Genomic DNA, 13,113 nt, shown 5'->3' with positions numbered 1-13,113 from the left:
AGATTGTACTTTCTCCTCATGTCTGTGTGACTTTTTCCGGGTGCTCTCGTTTCCTCTCTCAGTCCAAAAATGTGCAGGTTAGGTGGATTGGCCGTGCTAAATTGCCCCTTAGTGTCCTAATGGTTGTTTTTTTATATAAATTATAATTCCCCAATATTTGTTTTCCAATTGAGGGGTAATTTAGTGTGGCCAATCCACCTAACCTGCATATTTTTGGGTTGTGGGGGCGAAACCCACACAGACATGGGGAGAATGTTCAAACTCCACACAGACAGTGACCCAGGGCCGGGATCGAACCCGGGTCCTCAGCACGTGAGACAACAGTTCGAACCACTCTGCCACCGTACTGGCCCATGTGTCCTAAGGTTAGATGGGGATATGTGCGGGGGAGTGAGCCTAGGTACGGGTGCTCTTTCAGAGAGTTGATGTAGACTCGATGGGCCTAATGGCCTCCTTTTGCACTGTAGGAATTCTATGGGACATGTACTTTCTGACAGGCTTGGGCCCTCCACTAAACGTTAAAGCAACTCCACTGAGACGACCCACTTAAGGAAAAATTATTTGCGGCTGGAGTTCACCGCTGGCTGAGTTAGTCATGAAGGCAACCTGTGCTTGACCTGAGCAGTTTTGAAGAGTTGGCTCCCAATTATTGAGTTAAATGGTCTCCGTTGGGTTAGCAGGGGTACGGTAATTAGCTTAGTATCAATCACCTCTAACAAGGGAAAAAATTATAATCCCTGTTATGTGAATGTCACTTGAGGGCAAACTGAAGGTTGATTGTGATGCACACGAGTGTTGATTTACCTGGACCAAAACACAAAACCAAGATATCAATTAGAGGTTGGAGAAATATCCCAATATTGTCAAAATTGTCTAAGTGCCAGGCCGACTGTTGTAGGCAGCCATGGCACTCGATTCTCCGATTCTGGGGCTAGGCCATGGCACTCGATTCTCCGATTCTGGGGCTATGTCCCCTTGCCGGCGTGGGAATGGTGGCATTTTATGCTGTAGAAAATGGCGCAAAACGGCCACTGATTCCCCGTTTGGCTGGGGGCTAGCAGGACGGCAGCGTAAAGCACCCGCCTCTAGCTGCCGATACGCCCCGGAGAATTACCAGGTTCGTGGCCGCGTATGCGCACGCCGGCGGCCTGCAGCGGCCGTGCTACATTGCGGACCCGGCCTGTGAAATAGTGCCCCCGCTATTACCAACTCGCGCACCCCAGATCGCCGCCCCACAGTGCCCCCAGCCCCGAATAATGTCCCCCCTGCCAGCGGATCGGCCCTCCCCCCATTTGTGGCGGCGTTGGACTGAGTCCAGTGGGACGTGTGTTCTCAGTGGTCAGGAACCCGGCGTGGTGGCTGCGGACTGTGTCCAGCGATGCCACAGTCGGGCGGGAGCCATGCTGCTGGCCAGTGGGGGTCTTCAGCGAGGGCTGGGGGGACTGGTGGGGGCTGGCCAGGGGGGCACTATCTGGCAGGTTGGGTCCGCGCACTGCTGGCACCATGATTTACGCCACGACCGTTGCAGGTCATCGGCATGTGCGGCCACGGACCCGGCCATTCTCCAGCCGTTTATATCGTGGGAGCCGGGAGTTTTACGTGGCATGGCTGCTAGCTCCTCACCGGTCGCAGGATCGCGAGGGGGCGCTGCCGATTTAAAAAATATATAAATTTAGAGTACCCAATTCATTTTTTCCAATTAAGGGGCAATTTAGCGTGGCCAATCCACCTACCCTGCACATCTTTGGGTTGTGGGGGCGAAACCCACGCAAACACGGGGAGAACGTGCAAACTCCACACGGACAGTGACCCAGAGCCGGGATCGAACCTGGGACCTCGCTGCCGTGAGGCAGCAGTGCTAGCCACTGTGCCACCATGCTGCCCGTCGCTGCTGACTTTTTTGATGTAAAACGCCACAGATCCTCCACAATTAGTCTCAAAAATGGTGAATCCAGCCCATTATTGCTGATCTATTTATTCATGGGTTGTGGGTTTCACTGGCAAGGCCAACATTTATTGTCCCATTCACCCATAGTGCTATTAGGGAGGGTGTTCCAGAAATTCTGACCCAGTGGTGACAAATAAATGAGCGATATGTGTTCACGTCTGAATGATGTGCGACATGGAGGGAAACCTCTGAGGTGGTGATGTTCAGATGCACTTGCTGCCCTTGTCGCTGCTTTCCAAAGCGTCAAACCAGCAGCACGGCAGCATTGTGGATAGCACAATTGCTTCACAGCTCCAGGGTCCCAGGTTTGATTCCGGCTTGGGTCACTGTCTATGCGGAGTCTGCACGTTCTCCCCGTGTCTGCGTGGGTTTCCTCCGGGTGCTCCGGTTTCCTCCCACAGTCCAAAGATGTGCAGGTTAGGTGGATTGGCCATGATAAATTGCCCTTAGTGTCCAAAATTGCCCTTAGTGTTGGGTGGGGTTACTGGGTTATGGGGATAGGGTGGAGGTGTTGACCTTGTTGGGTAGGGTGCTCTTTCCAAGAGCCGGTGCAGACTTGTTGGGCCGAATGGCCTCCTTCTGCACTGTAAATTCTATGATAATCTATGAAACCACGGGAAAAAAGAATCTCACTTGGGTCATCAGGTAATGCAATCTTCAGAATGAGTTATCACTTTTTTAAACTGGTGGGGGGGGGGTTAATGCTCGAAGATTCTAGGGTTCAGGGAAGACCGAGAGATGAAGAATTACACGTTGTTGAGGACCTGGAGTGAATAAGTCTGTGTAGGAGATGAATGATGCAGAATCTCAACCGGAAGAGAAAGGAACCCGAACATTGACCTATTTAAGCACAGAAAAAATTAAAGGTACTGAGAGTATTCATTAAAAAGAGACAGGAAGAGTCCAAGGAATTACCAGGCTATTTTAAATGTTTAGTCTCAACCCTAGTGATAGATGGAGTATTGTACAGAATGCCTTTCTGGTCCAACACAGTAATATTCCTGTTATTTCCCATGGACATGTTGACAGCAGAGATTGCAGCGAGGACGAAGTTACAGTTGCAGAGCATATTTCCCCAAGCTACCCCTTCCTTCTGTTCTGGCTGTGGTCCGATGGAAGAGGATTGGGAACCGGTTGCTTGACTGTCCGTTAGATCGAACGGCATGTCAGGCGGGAAAGATAATGGCGGGCGAGAACGTCCGTGGCGGGTTCTAGGAAAGCTTATCTTAAAAATAAAAACTGGAAAATGCATTGAACCTTTCAGGCTGTGGGGGTCGGTAGAAAATTACTTTCTGTTTTTTTCATCTCAGACGTTGGTCAGCAGTAATGGGACTATTTTGACCACCATGCCAATGATGGTTGGAGCTGACAAGATTCCGATCAAGCAGATTGTTGGGAATGGAAAGGTTCCGGCAGAGGGGCTGAAGGAGGGCGAGAAGAGAACAACTCACAATATCATTGAGAAGCGCTATCGGTCATCCATCAATGATAAAATCATCGAGCTCAAGGATCTTGTGATGGGGACAGACGCTAAGGTAAGTTAATTGTATGAATGATTTTAAAATACAGAATCTTGCATTGTGATGGTGTAGGTCGAGGGTTAAAGGGAGAAAATAGTGTAATAAGTGTCAGTATTACATATGTTGCATGCAATAATTTGCATTTATTTCATTGTCCAAGCCAACTATTTATTAAATTTCCCCTCAAAGGGGAAAGCAGCCGATGGTGATCTGGGACACTGGTGACTTTACTCTATTTATTAAATTATCCTATTTAAACTATCCTTTTGCCTCAGTAGGTATGTGTACCACATGGTGCTTTACTGGTTTATTTGAGATCTCTAACTTTTGGATTTGGCGCTGAGGTTACTTGGTGTGTTGAAGCAGATGTGACGTGGAACATAATGAAAGTGTGTGAGGGCATTCAGCAAGGACGGTTCCAATGTTGGCTGTGGTCCTGTTTGTGGTTTAAATGCCCTAATAGGGCACCAGCACCGCCAAAGTTGGTGGGGGGGGGGGGGAGTGCCGTTCTGCGGGTAAGGGGAGATTTGACGGGGGCTGGGGCATTGGTGGGGGGTGGTCCAGGGTGGCGAGGGGGGGTTACTGGGGGACAGTATGTGGCAGGCCGGGTCCGTGAGCACGGCATGCCGCTGCAGGCCGCCGGCGTGCGTATGCCGGGGGGGCTTTACGCTGCGTGGCTGCTAACCCCCCACCAGACGGAGGATCGGTGCAGCTTTTGCGCCGTTTTTGCTGGCGTCACACGCCACTGGTCCCACGCCGGCGTCAACGCATAGTCTTCAAATCGGTGGTTAGCACTGTTGCCTCACAGCCCCAGGGACCAGGGTTCAATTCCGGCCTCAGGTGACTGTCTGTGTGGAGTTTGCACGTTCTCCCCGTGTCTACATGGGTTTCCTCTGGTTTCCTCCCACAGTCCAAAAGTGTAGGTTAGATGGATTGGCCATGATAAAAATAAATAATTGTCCCTTAGTGTCCAAAAGGTTAGGTGGAGTTACGAGGATAGGGTGGTGGTGTGGGCTTAAGTAGGGTGCCCTTTCCAAGGCACGGTGCAGACTCGATGGGCCGAATGATCTCCTGCACTGTAAATTCTATGATTCTATGATATTTTTAGGTTCACAGCCAATTCGATAAGCTACCTGAAATACACCAATTTTTATTAAAACGTTCATGTAGGCACTGCCGGCTAGGCCAGCATTTGGTGCCCATCCCTGAAGTGATGAGTGGGCTTCTTGAACCGCTGCAGTCCCATGTCGTGTAGGTAAACCAATGGTGCTGTTAGGCCGGGAGTGCCAGGATTCTCACCCGCCGATAAAGTTCCAAGTTGGGACGATGTGTGGGTTGGAGGAAACATTTAGGCCTGCATATGCTGCCTTTGTTTTCCTGGATGGCAAGGTATGGTCACCATCGTCCCAGATGACCACAGGCTGCTTTCCCCTTTGAGGGGGGAGAGCTGACTGGTGGTGGTTTAACCTGAGGATCACCATACCTCAGGCGAGGGGCAAGGTTGGGGAGGCGGGGCCTTCATGAATAACCTCTTCTAGGTGGTAGGGGTTTAGAAGGTGTTGTCGAGTTGCTGCAGTGAATCTTGTATATGGTACATGCGCTCTGCCCACTGTGCATCAATGGTGGTGGAGGGAGTGAATGTTCAAGGTGGTGGATGGGGGGCTGCAATGCTTAACAAGAGACATGGTCTTCAGAGCGGGAGGCAAACATTGAAAAATATTTTGAACATCCAGCTACAGGGCCCGCACGCAGCCTTTTTTGATCTATATTAATGACCCAGACTGGACGTACAGGGCACAATTTCAAAATTTACACATGGCACAAAACTTGGGAAGTATTTTGAACTGTGAGGAGGGAAGTGCTAGACTTCGGAGGACCACGATAGGCTGATGGAATGCGGGAACATGATGTGGCAGATTAAATTTAATGTAGAGAAGTTAAGTGTGAAGTCCTACTTTGATAGAAAGAAGAAGCAATATAAACTAAAGGTGTAATTCTACAGCAGGTCCAGGAACATAGAGACCCGGGGGAATATGTTGTGCACAGATTGTTGAAATGACAGGGCAGGTTGAGAAAGTGGTACAAGAGGGCAGCACGGTGGCGCAGTGGTTAGCATTGCTGCCTCACGGCGCCGAGGTCCCAAGTTCGATCCCGGCCCTGGGTCACTGTCTGTGTGGAGTTTGCAAATTCTCCCCGTGTTTGTGTGGGTTTCGCCCCCACAACCCAAAGATGTGCAGGGTAGGTGGATTGGCCCTTAATTGGAAAAAATGAATTGGGTACTCTAAATTTATGGAAGAAAAAGAAGAAAGCGGTACAAAATCACACGGGATCCTGGCCGTTATAATCAACATTTATTCAAACTTAAGTCCCCGTTTAAAGTGATTTCAATGTTGTGTTTGTAATGGGGCTGGTGCTTGCGTTTGGCATTGCGACGGTTCACGCCAGGTGTGACCCGATGGGCACCATTTTGGAACAGCCTATCCTACTCCCCGGACCCTCTCCAACCTGCGGCTTAACCCTGAAACCCTGCAACTCGAAGCTGCTCTCACCCTGTACGTTGCTCCAGGCCTCTCACTGTCCATCTCCTGAACCCTTGCTCGCAGTGTGGGTTCGGGGGAGGATCAGCAGCGGGAGGGTCGGCAGTGATGGGAGGGCAGAAGGATTAGTGGTGAGTCAGAGGGTCAGGGTGCGGAACGCAAGAGGTGGCAAGCAGGAGATAAGTAGAAAGAGTTAGCTTATTTCTTTTATATTTCTATTTTAAAATTATTTTGTGTACAAATATAGTAATTTAGAAATGTGCAGTATTTAGACTCACAGGGCACAATGTTTTTTTCTGGCGAGATGTCCAACAGAACTAAAGCTTTTTCACGGATAGGAAAATCGGATTCACTTAAAGTCGCTTCATGTAAAGTTCCACTTTTCAGGAATGACACTACAAAGTTACAGTACGAAGTCTTACAACACCAGGTTAAAGTCCAACAGGTTTGTTTCGAATCAGTAGCTTTCGGAACACTGCTCATTCTTCAGGTGAATTCACCTGCGGAAGGAGCAGCGCTCCGAAAGCTAGTGATTCGAAACAAACCTGTTGGACTTTAACCTGGTGTTGTAAGACTTCTTACTGAGCTCACCCCAGTCCAACGCCGGCAACTCCACATCATGACTACAAAGTTAAACAAGGAATTACTGTGATCCTGCAATTGATGTTGAACCAGTATTGTGTCCAATCCTTCAGGAAGGATGTGTAGACACTGGAGAGGGTGCAGAAAAGATTTAACGAGAGTGGTTCCGGGGATGAGCAAATTCAAAGACTTGGATGAATCAAAAAAGATGGGATTGGTCTTATAACATAAGAACTAGGAGCTAGGAGTAGGCCATCTGGCCCCTCGAGCCTGCTGCGCCATTCAATAAGATCTTTTTGTGGACTCAACTCCACTTACCCACCCGCTCACTGTAACCCTTAATTCCTTTACTGTTCAAAAATCTATCTTTGCTTTAAAAACATTCAACGAGGTAGCCTCAACTGCTTCACTGGGCAGGGAATTCCATAGACTCACCACCCTTTGGGTGAAGAAGTTCCTCCTCAACTCAGTCCTAAATCTACTTCCCCTTATTTTGAGGCTATGCCCCCTAGTTCTGCTTTCACCCGCCAGTGGAAACAACCTCTCTGCTTCTATCTTATCTATTCCCGTCATAATTTTATATGTTTCTATAAGATTGCCCCTCATTCTTCTAAATTCCAATGAGTATAGTCTCTTCTCCCTAGAGAAGAGAATGTTGAGAGGAGATTTTATAGAGACGTTCAAAATAATGAAGAGTCTGGGCAGAGTAGAGGGGGAGAAACTGTTCCTGTTGGCAGAAGGATTGAGAACAGAAGGTCTCCAATTTCGGGTGACTGTCAGAAGCACTAACAGTGACGCAAGGAAAATCCTTTACGCGGCATGTGGTTAGCATGTGGAATGTGCTGTGGTCGACCCGGATAAAATCTTGGCTTTCAAAGGGATAATTGCTTGGAGAGAAAAAGGATAGTAGGGCTGTGGGGAAATTGCAGGCGACGGGGGACTGCCTGAGTTGCTCTTGCAGAGAGCCAGCACGGACATGGCAGTCTGAATGGACCCCTGTGCCGCCACATTCAGGACCGGCAGTCGTCAATTTGAGAGTTGGAAACTGTAGAATGACGGGGCCTGTGAACTGCAAATCAGTTCGGCATTTTGCTGTCCATGGAATCTTTTAAAAATAAATTTAGATGACCCAATTAAGGGGCAATTTAGCGTGGTCAATTCACCCACCCAGCATATATTTGGGTTGTGGGGGTGAGACCCACGCAGACACGGGGAGAATGTGCAAACTCCACATGGACAGTGACCCGGGGCTGAGATCGAACCCAGGCCCTCGGCACTGTGAGGCAGCATAGATTATCATAGAATTTACAGTGCAGAAGGAGGCCATTCGGCCCATCGAGTCTGCACCGGCTCTTGGAAAGAGCACCCTACCCAAGGTCAACACCTCCACCCTATCCCCATAACCCAGTAACCCCACCCAACACTAAGGGCAATTTTGGACACTAAGGGCAATTTATCATGGCCAATCCACCTAACCTGCACATCTTTGGACTGTGGGAGGAAACCGGAGCACCCGGAGGAAACCCACGCACACACGGGGAGGATGTGCAAACTCCGCACAGACAATGGCCCAAGCCGGAATCTAATCTGGGACCCTGGAGCTGTGAAGCAATTGTGCTATCCACAATGCTACCGTGCTGCCCACAACCCGCTAGTTAGCGCTGCCTGTGCAGTGCTAACTACTGCACCACCGTGCTGCCCCGACTGTCCATGGAATCTAACCTTTGTAATTCTTAGGATGTGGACACTGCAATCAAGACTGATATTGTTCTTTTTCTAGTTGCGCTTGAGAAGGTAGTGAACACCCACCTTTCGAAATAAAACGTTTCTCTTTCTTGAATCCCACATCCCATCTGTATTTGTGCATCGATACAAGAATTTTAAATTTATTAATGGCGCAGCCTGTGGGAATTACCACAGGGCTGGAGGAACGTGGTTCATTGGCAACATCATCTGAGTTTGTGTTGTTCCGCACATGTCCCATGTCACAAGGTTTCTGTCCGTTTCAGTGGAGCAATGATGGAGAAAGCTGACCAGTTTTGCCATCATCACCACAGCAAAATCTGGGCCAATGTACATCATTGGCTTTAAAGCGATGTGCGTATCCTGGCAAAGAAGAGGCACTATAATAATGTAAATCTTCCTTTCTAAGGAAAGCACATTCCAATGTTCCATGTATTGTTAAATTTGAATGGAAATCTAGGCAAATACTAACACATGCTGTATTTGGTAGATGAACAAATCTGGAGTGTTGAGGAAAGCCATTGATTACATTAAACACCTGCAACAAACCAACCACAAGCTACGACAGGAGAACATGGCATTGAAAATAGCCAATCAGAAGAACAGTAAGTAGCGCCAACTTTGCATGACATAGAGGTCCGCACTCTCTACAGTCTTTACCAGTAACTAACACACATTTAAAAAAAAAATGTAGAGTACCCAATTCATTTTTTCCAATTAAGGGGCAATTTAGCGCGGCCAATCCGCCTACCCTGCACATCTTTGGGTTGTGGGGGTGAAACCCACACAAACACGGGGGGGAATGTACAAACTCCACACGGACAGTGACCCGGAGCCGGGATCGAACCTGGGACCTCGGTGCCGTGAGACAGCAATTCTAACCCACTGTGCCACCAATCTGCCCAACTAACACACACTTAACATTGCCAGGCCTTTATTCACACCCACCTACACTTGGATTCCTTCCTTACACATCATCTGTATTGAATACTGCCAAAGTTTAAGATACGTCATATTCAGAACAATGTTTTCAAATGCGTAAGACGGAGTAGTTAAATTGATTTCTTCTTCCCCCTCATATAACTGCAGAGGGTCATAAGACATCCGAGATTTCCAGCCTTCTGAACATTGACGTTGACATGAAAACTGACGACTTCAAATCGCATTTATTGATGATGTCACCGCCACCTTCAGATCCTGGCTCCCCGGGCACTTTCTCGCCATGTTCCATTGAGTCAGAACCAGGAAGCCCTCTCCTTGATGAAGCCATGGTAGTAGCCTTCATTTCCATACATATTTACTTTATTAATATCTTATTGACATTAATATTAAATTATTGAAGATGCTATATATTATTATAAAAAGCTTATGTAAAAAGAGCCTTGGAACTCGAAAGATGTATGATTTACATTTTCAGTTTGTTTTACTTTGAAAATTCATTAAGCTTCCTGTACACATGCTTCTCCCTTGCCCTTGCTCGCCTTCCATTTTTTGTTTGAATAATCCAAATGGTTGTATTTTTTAAAAATGTGAGGCAAATAATATCACAAGTAAGCTTATATTAACACTGCAATGAAGTTACTGTGAAAAGCCCCTAGTCACCACACTCCGGCACCTGTTCAGGTACACAGAGGGAGAATTTTGAGTGTCCAAATTACCTAACAGCACGACTTTCGGGACTTTGTGGGAGGAAACCGGAGCACCCGGAGGAAACCCACGCAGACATGGAGAGAACGTGCAGACTCCACACAGACAGTGACCCTAGGCAAGAATCGAACCTGGGACCCTGGTGTTCTGAAGCAACAGTGCTAAACACAGTGCTACCGTGCAGCCCATAGTGTGTGTATGCTACAGTTCACTGGAGTCCAAGGTGCTTTGGCAACCTGTTCTTGTTTCAGAAGGATTGTTTCTATTGGCTTGTTTCAGAAGGCTTTGCAGTTTGATACTCAATCTGTTGGCTATGTTGTGAAGACACCTTCCTTGAACAACAGGTCCTGGGGTGGAACACAAACCCTGAGCTGGCTCAGCCACAGGGACTCTACCCACTGCGTCACAAGACCTCCCACCAATAATAATAATCTTTATTAGTGTCACAAGTAGGCTTACATTAACACCGCAATGAAGTTACTGTGAAAATCCCCTAGTCGCCACACTCCGGCGCCTGTTCGGGTACACTGAGGGAGAATTCAGAATGTCCAATTTACCTCACAGCACGTCTTTCGGGACTTGTGGGAGGAAACCGGAGCACCCGGAGGAAACCCACGCAGACACGGAGAGAACGTGCAGACTCCGCACAGACAGTGACCCAAGCTGGGAATCGAACCAGAGACCCTGGAGCTGTGAAGCGACAGTGCTAACCACTGTGCTACCGAACTAATATAGTCTCTTGCCCCCACGCTGTTGTTGCAAGGGCGGGGAGTAGCGCTTTCGATTAAAAGATTGATGATTTTCTGTTAGGCAAGGGTTTCAAGGAGTTAAGATATGGAGTTAAGATACAGATTATCTTAAATGATACACAAGGCTTGAGGTGCTTTATAGCTTCATTAAGTGTTCATTGTGACAAACTTTCTCTGTACAGGTCAAGGAGGAGCCATTATCACCCCCTACCCTCGGTATGCTGGATAGCTCTCGGATTCTGCTGTGTACCATTACCTTTCTCTGCCTCTCCTTCAACCCACTTACATCACTTTTTGAGCGTCAAACTCACTCCGCGGCAGCTGAAGATTCTGGACACCATGGTAGAAATATGCTGGGAATTGAGCCAGGTAAGTGCTAATCGACCTCTTGAAGTGTGCGCTGATCCACGGTCCAGTGGTGGCTTCTCGTTTACCTACCAGAATCTTCACTTTGTATGTAGGATTGATTACATTACAGCTGCAATACAGAAAGAGGCCAGCACCTCTTTGTCCCTCCATATGAACAAATAGTTCCTGTCATATGTCATGATATCCACATCAGCATATCATGGTGCAATCACACACACACTGATGTTGGACCAACCAGCGCACACATAACATCGCAGCCAACCACCAGTGAGAGCACACGCACTATAAAACAGGGAACACTACAGTTCCCGCTCATTCTACCAGGGGATAGCTCAGAGCACAGAGCTCACAGCATGCCACTCAGACATAGTCCATGTGCTGAGTGCCTCACTAAGATAGTGATAGGGCTGGGTCCACAGGTTAGCTGGTGAAGCACGTACCCAAGTCAGCAGTTAGTTGCAACCGTTGTTAAGACAATAAAACTGAGTTGTACCATCTACAGCCATGTTGGATCATTTGTGAAGCAGAACACCCAACACAACATGATACCAGTAGTGGAAGCTCACCAGCGACTGTGAGACCTACCTGACACCTTCCTCTGTATATAGTTGAGCCTCATGTACATGTTGTAAATATTGCACACACATACTCAGATGCACTCAGTACACATTTCTATTTATTAGCATGTAGGCATATATCCTTTGTGAAAGTGGGGGATGTCATGATATCCACATCAGCATATCATGGTGCAATCACACACACACTGATGTTGGACCAACCAGCACACACACATCGCAGCCAATCACCAGTGAGAGCACACGCACTATAAAACAGGGAACACCACAGTTCCCGCTCATTCTACCAGGAGATAGCTCAGAGCACAGAGCTCACAGCATGCCACTCAGACATAGTCCATGTGCTGAGTGCCTCACTAAGATAGTGATAGGGCTGGGTCCACAGGTTAGCTGGTGAAGCACGTACCCAAGCCAGCAGTTAGTTGCAACCGTTGTTAAGACAATAAAACTGAGTTGTACCATCTACAGCCGTGTTGGATCATTTGTGCAGCAGAACACCCAACACGACATCATATTTATCCGCCGTGTTCCAATGCCCCATTTTGTTTCATCCACCTATTCAATCAAATGTTGATGTCGTTTCTGTGTCAACCACTAACCTTGGCAGTGAATTCCGCAGTGTTGTAGATGTTTAACATCTACGATCCTTTTGATCTCTTGACCCTCGGACACTAAAAAGAGACGTTTTCCATTTTCCCTCTGCATCATTTTATAACATTTCCCTGGTGTTGCCCCATAATCTTACGATAAAAGATCCAATTTCTCAAGTCCTTGCTCCCCGGTACAAGGAAATGCATTCTAGTAAATCTGCATTGTACCTTTTCTAACACCTCAATATACAAATATAAATGCAAATTAGGAGCATCAGGAGGGCACTCGGCCCCTCGAGCCTGTTCTGTCATTCAGTAATATGGCTAATCTGATTGTGACCTCAGCTCCACATTCTTGCCCACTCACGAGAACCTTTCATCCCTTGTTAATCAAGAATCTATCTAACTTTGCCCTAAAAATATTCAATGATCCTGCTTCCACTGCCTTTCGAGGAAGAACGTTCTAGAGACTCTGAGAGAAAGAAAGTCTCCTCTGTCTTAAATGAGCGACCCCTTATTTCTAAACAGTGACTCCTAGTTCTAGAATCTCCAGCAATAGGAAACATCCTCTCCACATCCACCCTGTCAATACCCCTCGGGATCTTAAAGGTTTCGATCAAGTCGTCTCTTGCTCTTCTAAAATCTAGTGGGCACAAAACTAAAATCGCCAACCTTTCCTCATAAGGCAGCCTGCCCATTCCTGGTATTAGTCTAGTAAACTTTCTCTGAACTGTTTCTAACACATTTACATCTTTACTTCAAGAAGGAGGCCCATACTGTAGACAATACTCCAGATATAGTCTCATGCCCTATCGCGTGGAGACCAATGCCACACCAACTGAGTTTTATGTAG

At 47.6% G+C, this 13,113-nt stretch overlaps 1 protein-coding gene across 1 annotated transcript in view; it reads left to right on the top strand.

The window, feature by feature from the left end:
* The window catches only part of srebf2 (sterol regulatory element binding transcription factor 2), an 81,364-nt gene that overhangs the window by 33,369 nt on the left and 34,882 nt on the right, over nucleotides 1-13,113 (top strand). Inside the window, exons 5-8 of the mRNA XM_072492032.1 lie at nucleotides 3,259-3,483; nucleotides 8,821-8,935; nucleotides 9,420-9,601; nucleotides 10,909-11,095. Coding sequence (XP_072348133.1) covers nucleotides 3,259-3,483; nucleotides 8,821-8,935; nucleotides 9,420-9,601; nucleotides 10,909-11,095 — 709 coding nt within the window. The remainder of the gene's footprint in view (nucleotides 1-3,258; nucleotides 3,484-8,820; nucleotides 8,936-9,419; nucleotides 9,602-10,908; nucleotides 11,096-13,113) is intronic.

The sequence above is a fragment of the Scyliorhinus torazame genome, chromosome 29 (genome assembly GCF_047496885.1).
Source record: "Scyliorhinus torazame isolate Kashiwa2021f chromosome 29, sScyTor2.1, whole genome shotgun sequence".
Lineage (NCBI taxonomy): Eukaryota > Metazoa > Chordata > Chondrichthyes > Carcharhiniformes > Scyliorhinidae > Scyliorhinus > Scyliorhinus torazame.
The sequence above is the reverse complement of the archived record's forward strand: the minus strand, read 5'-3'. Positions and strand labels throughout refer to the sequence as shown.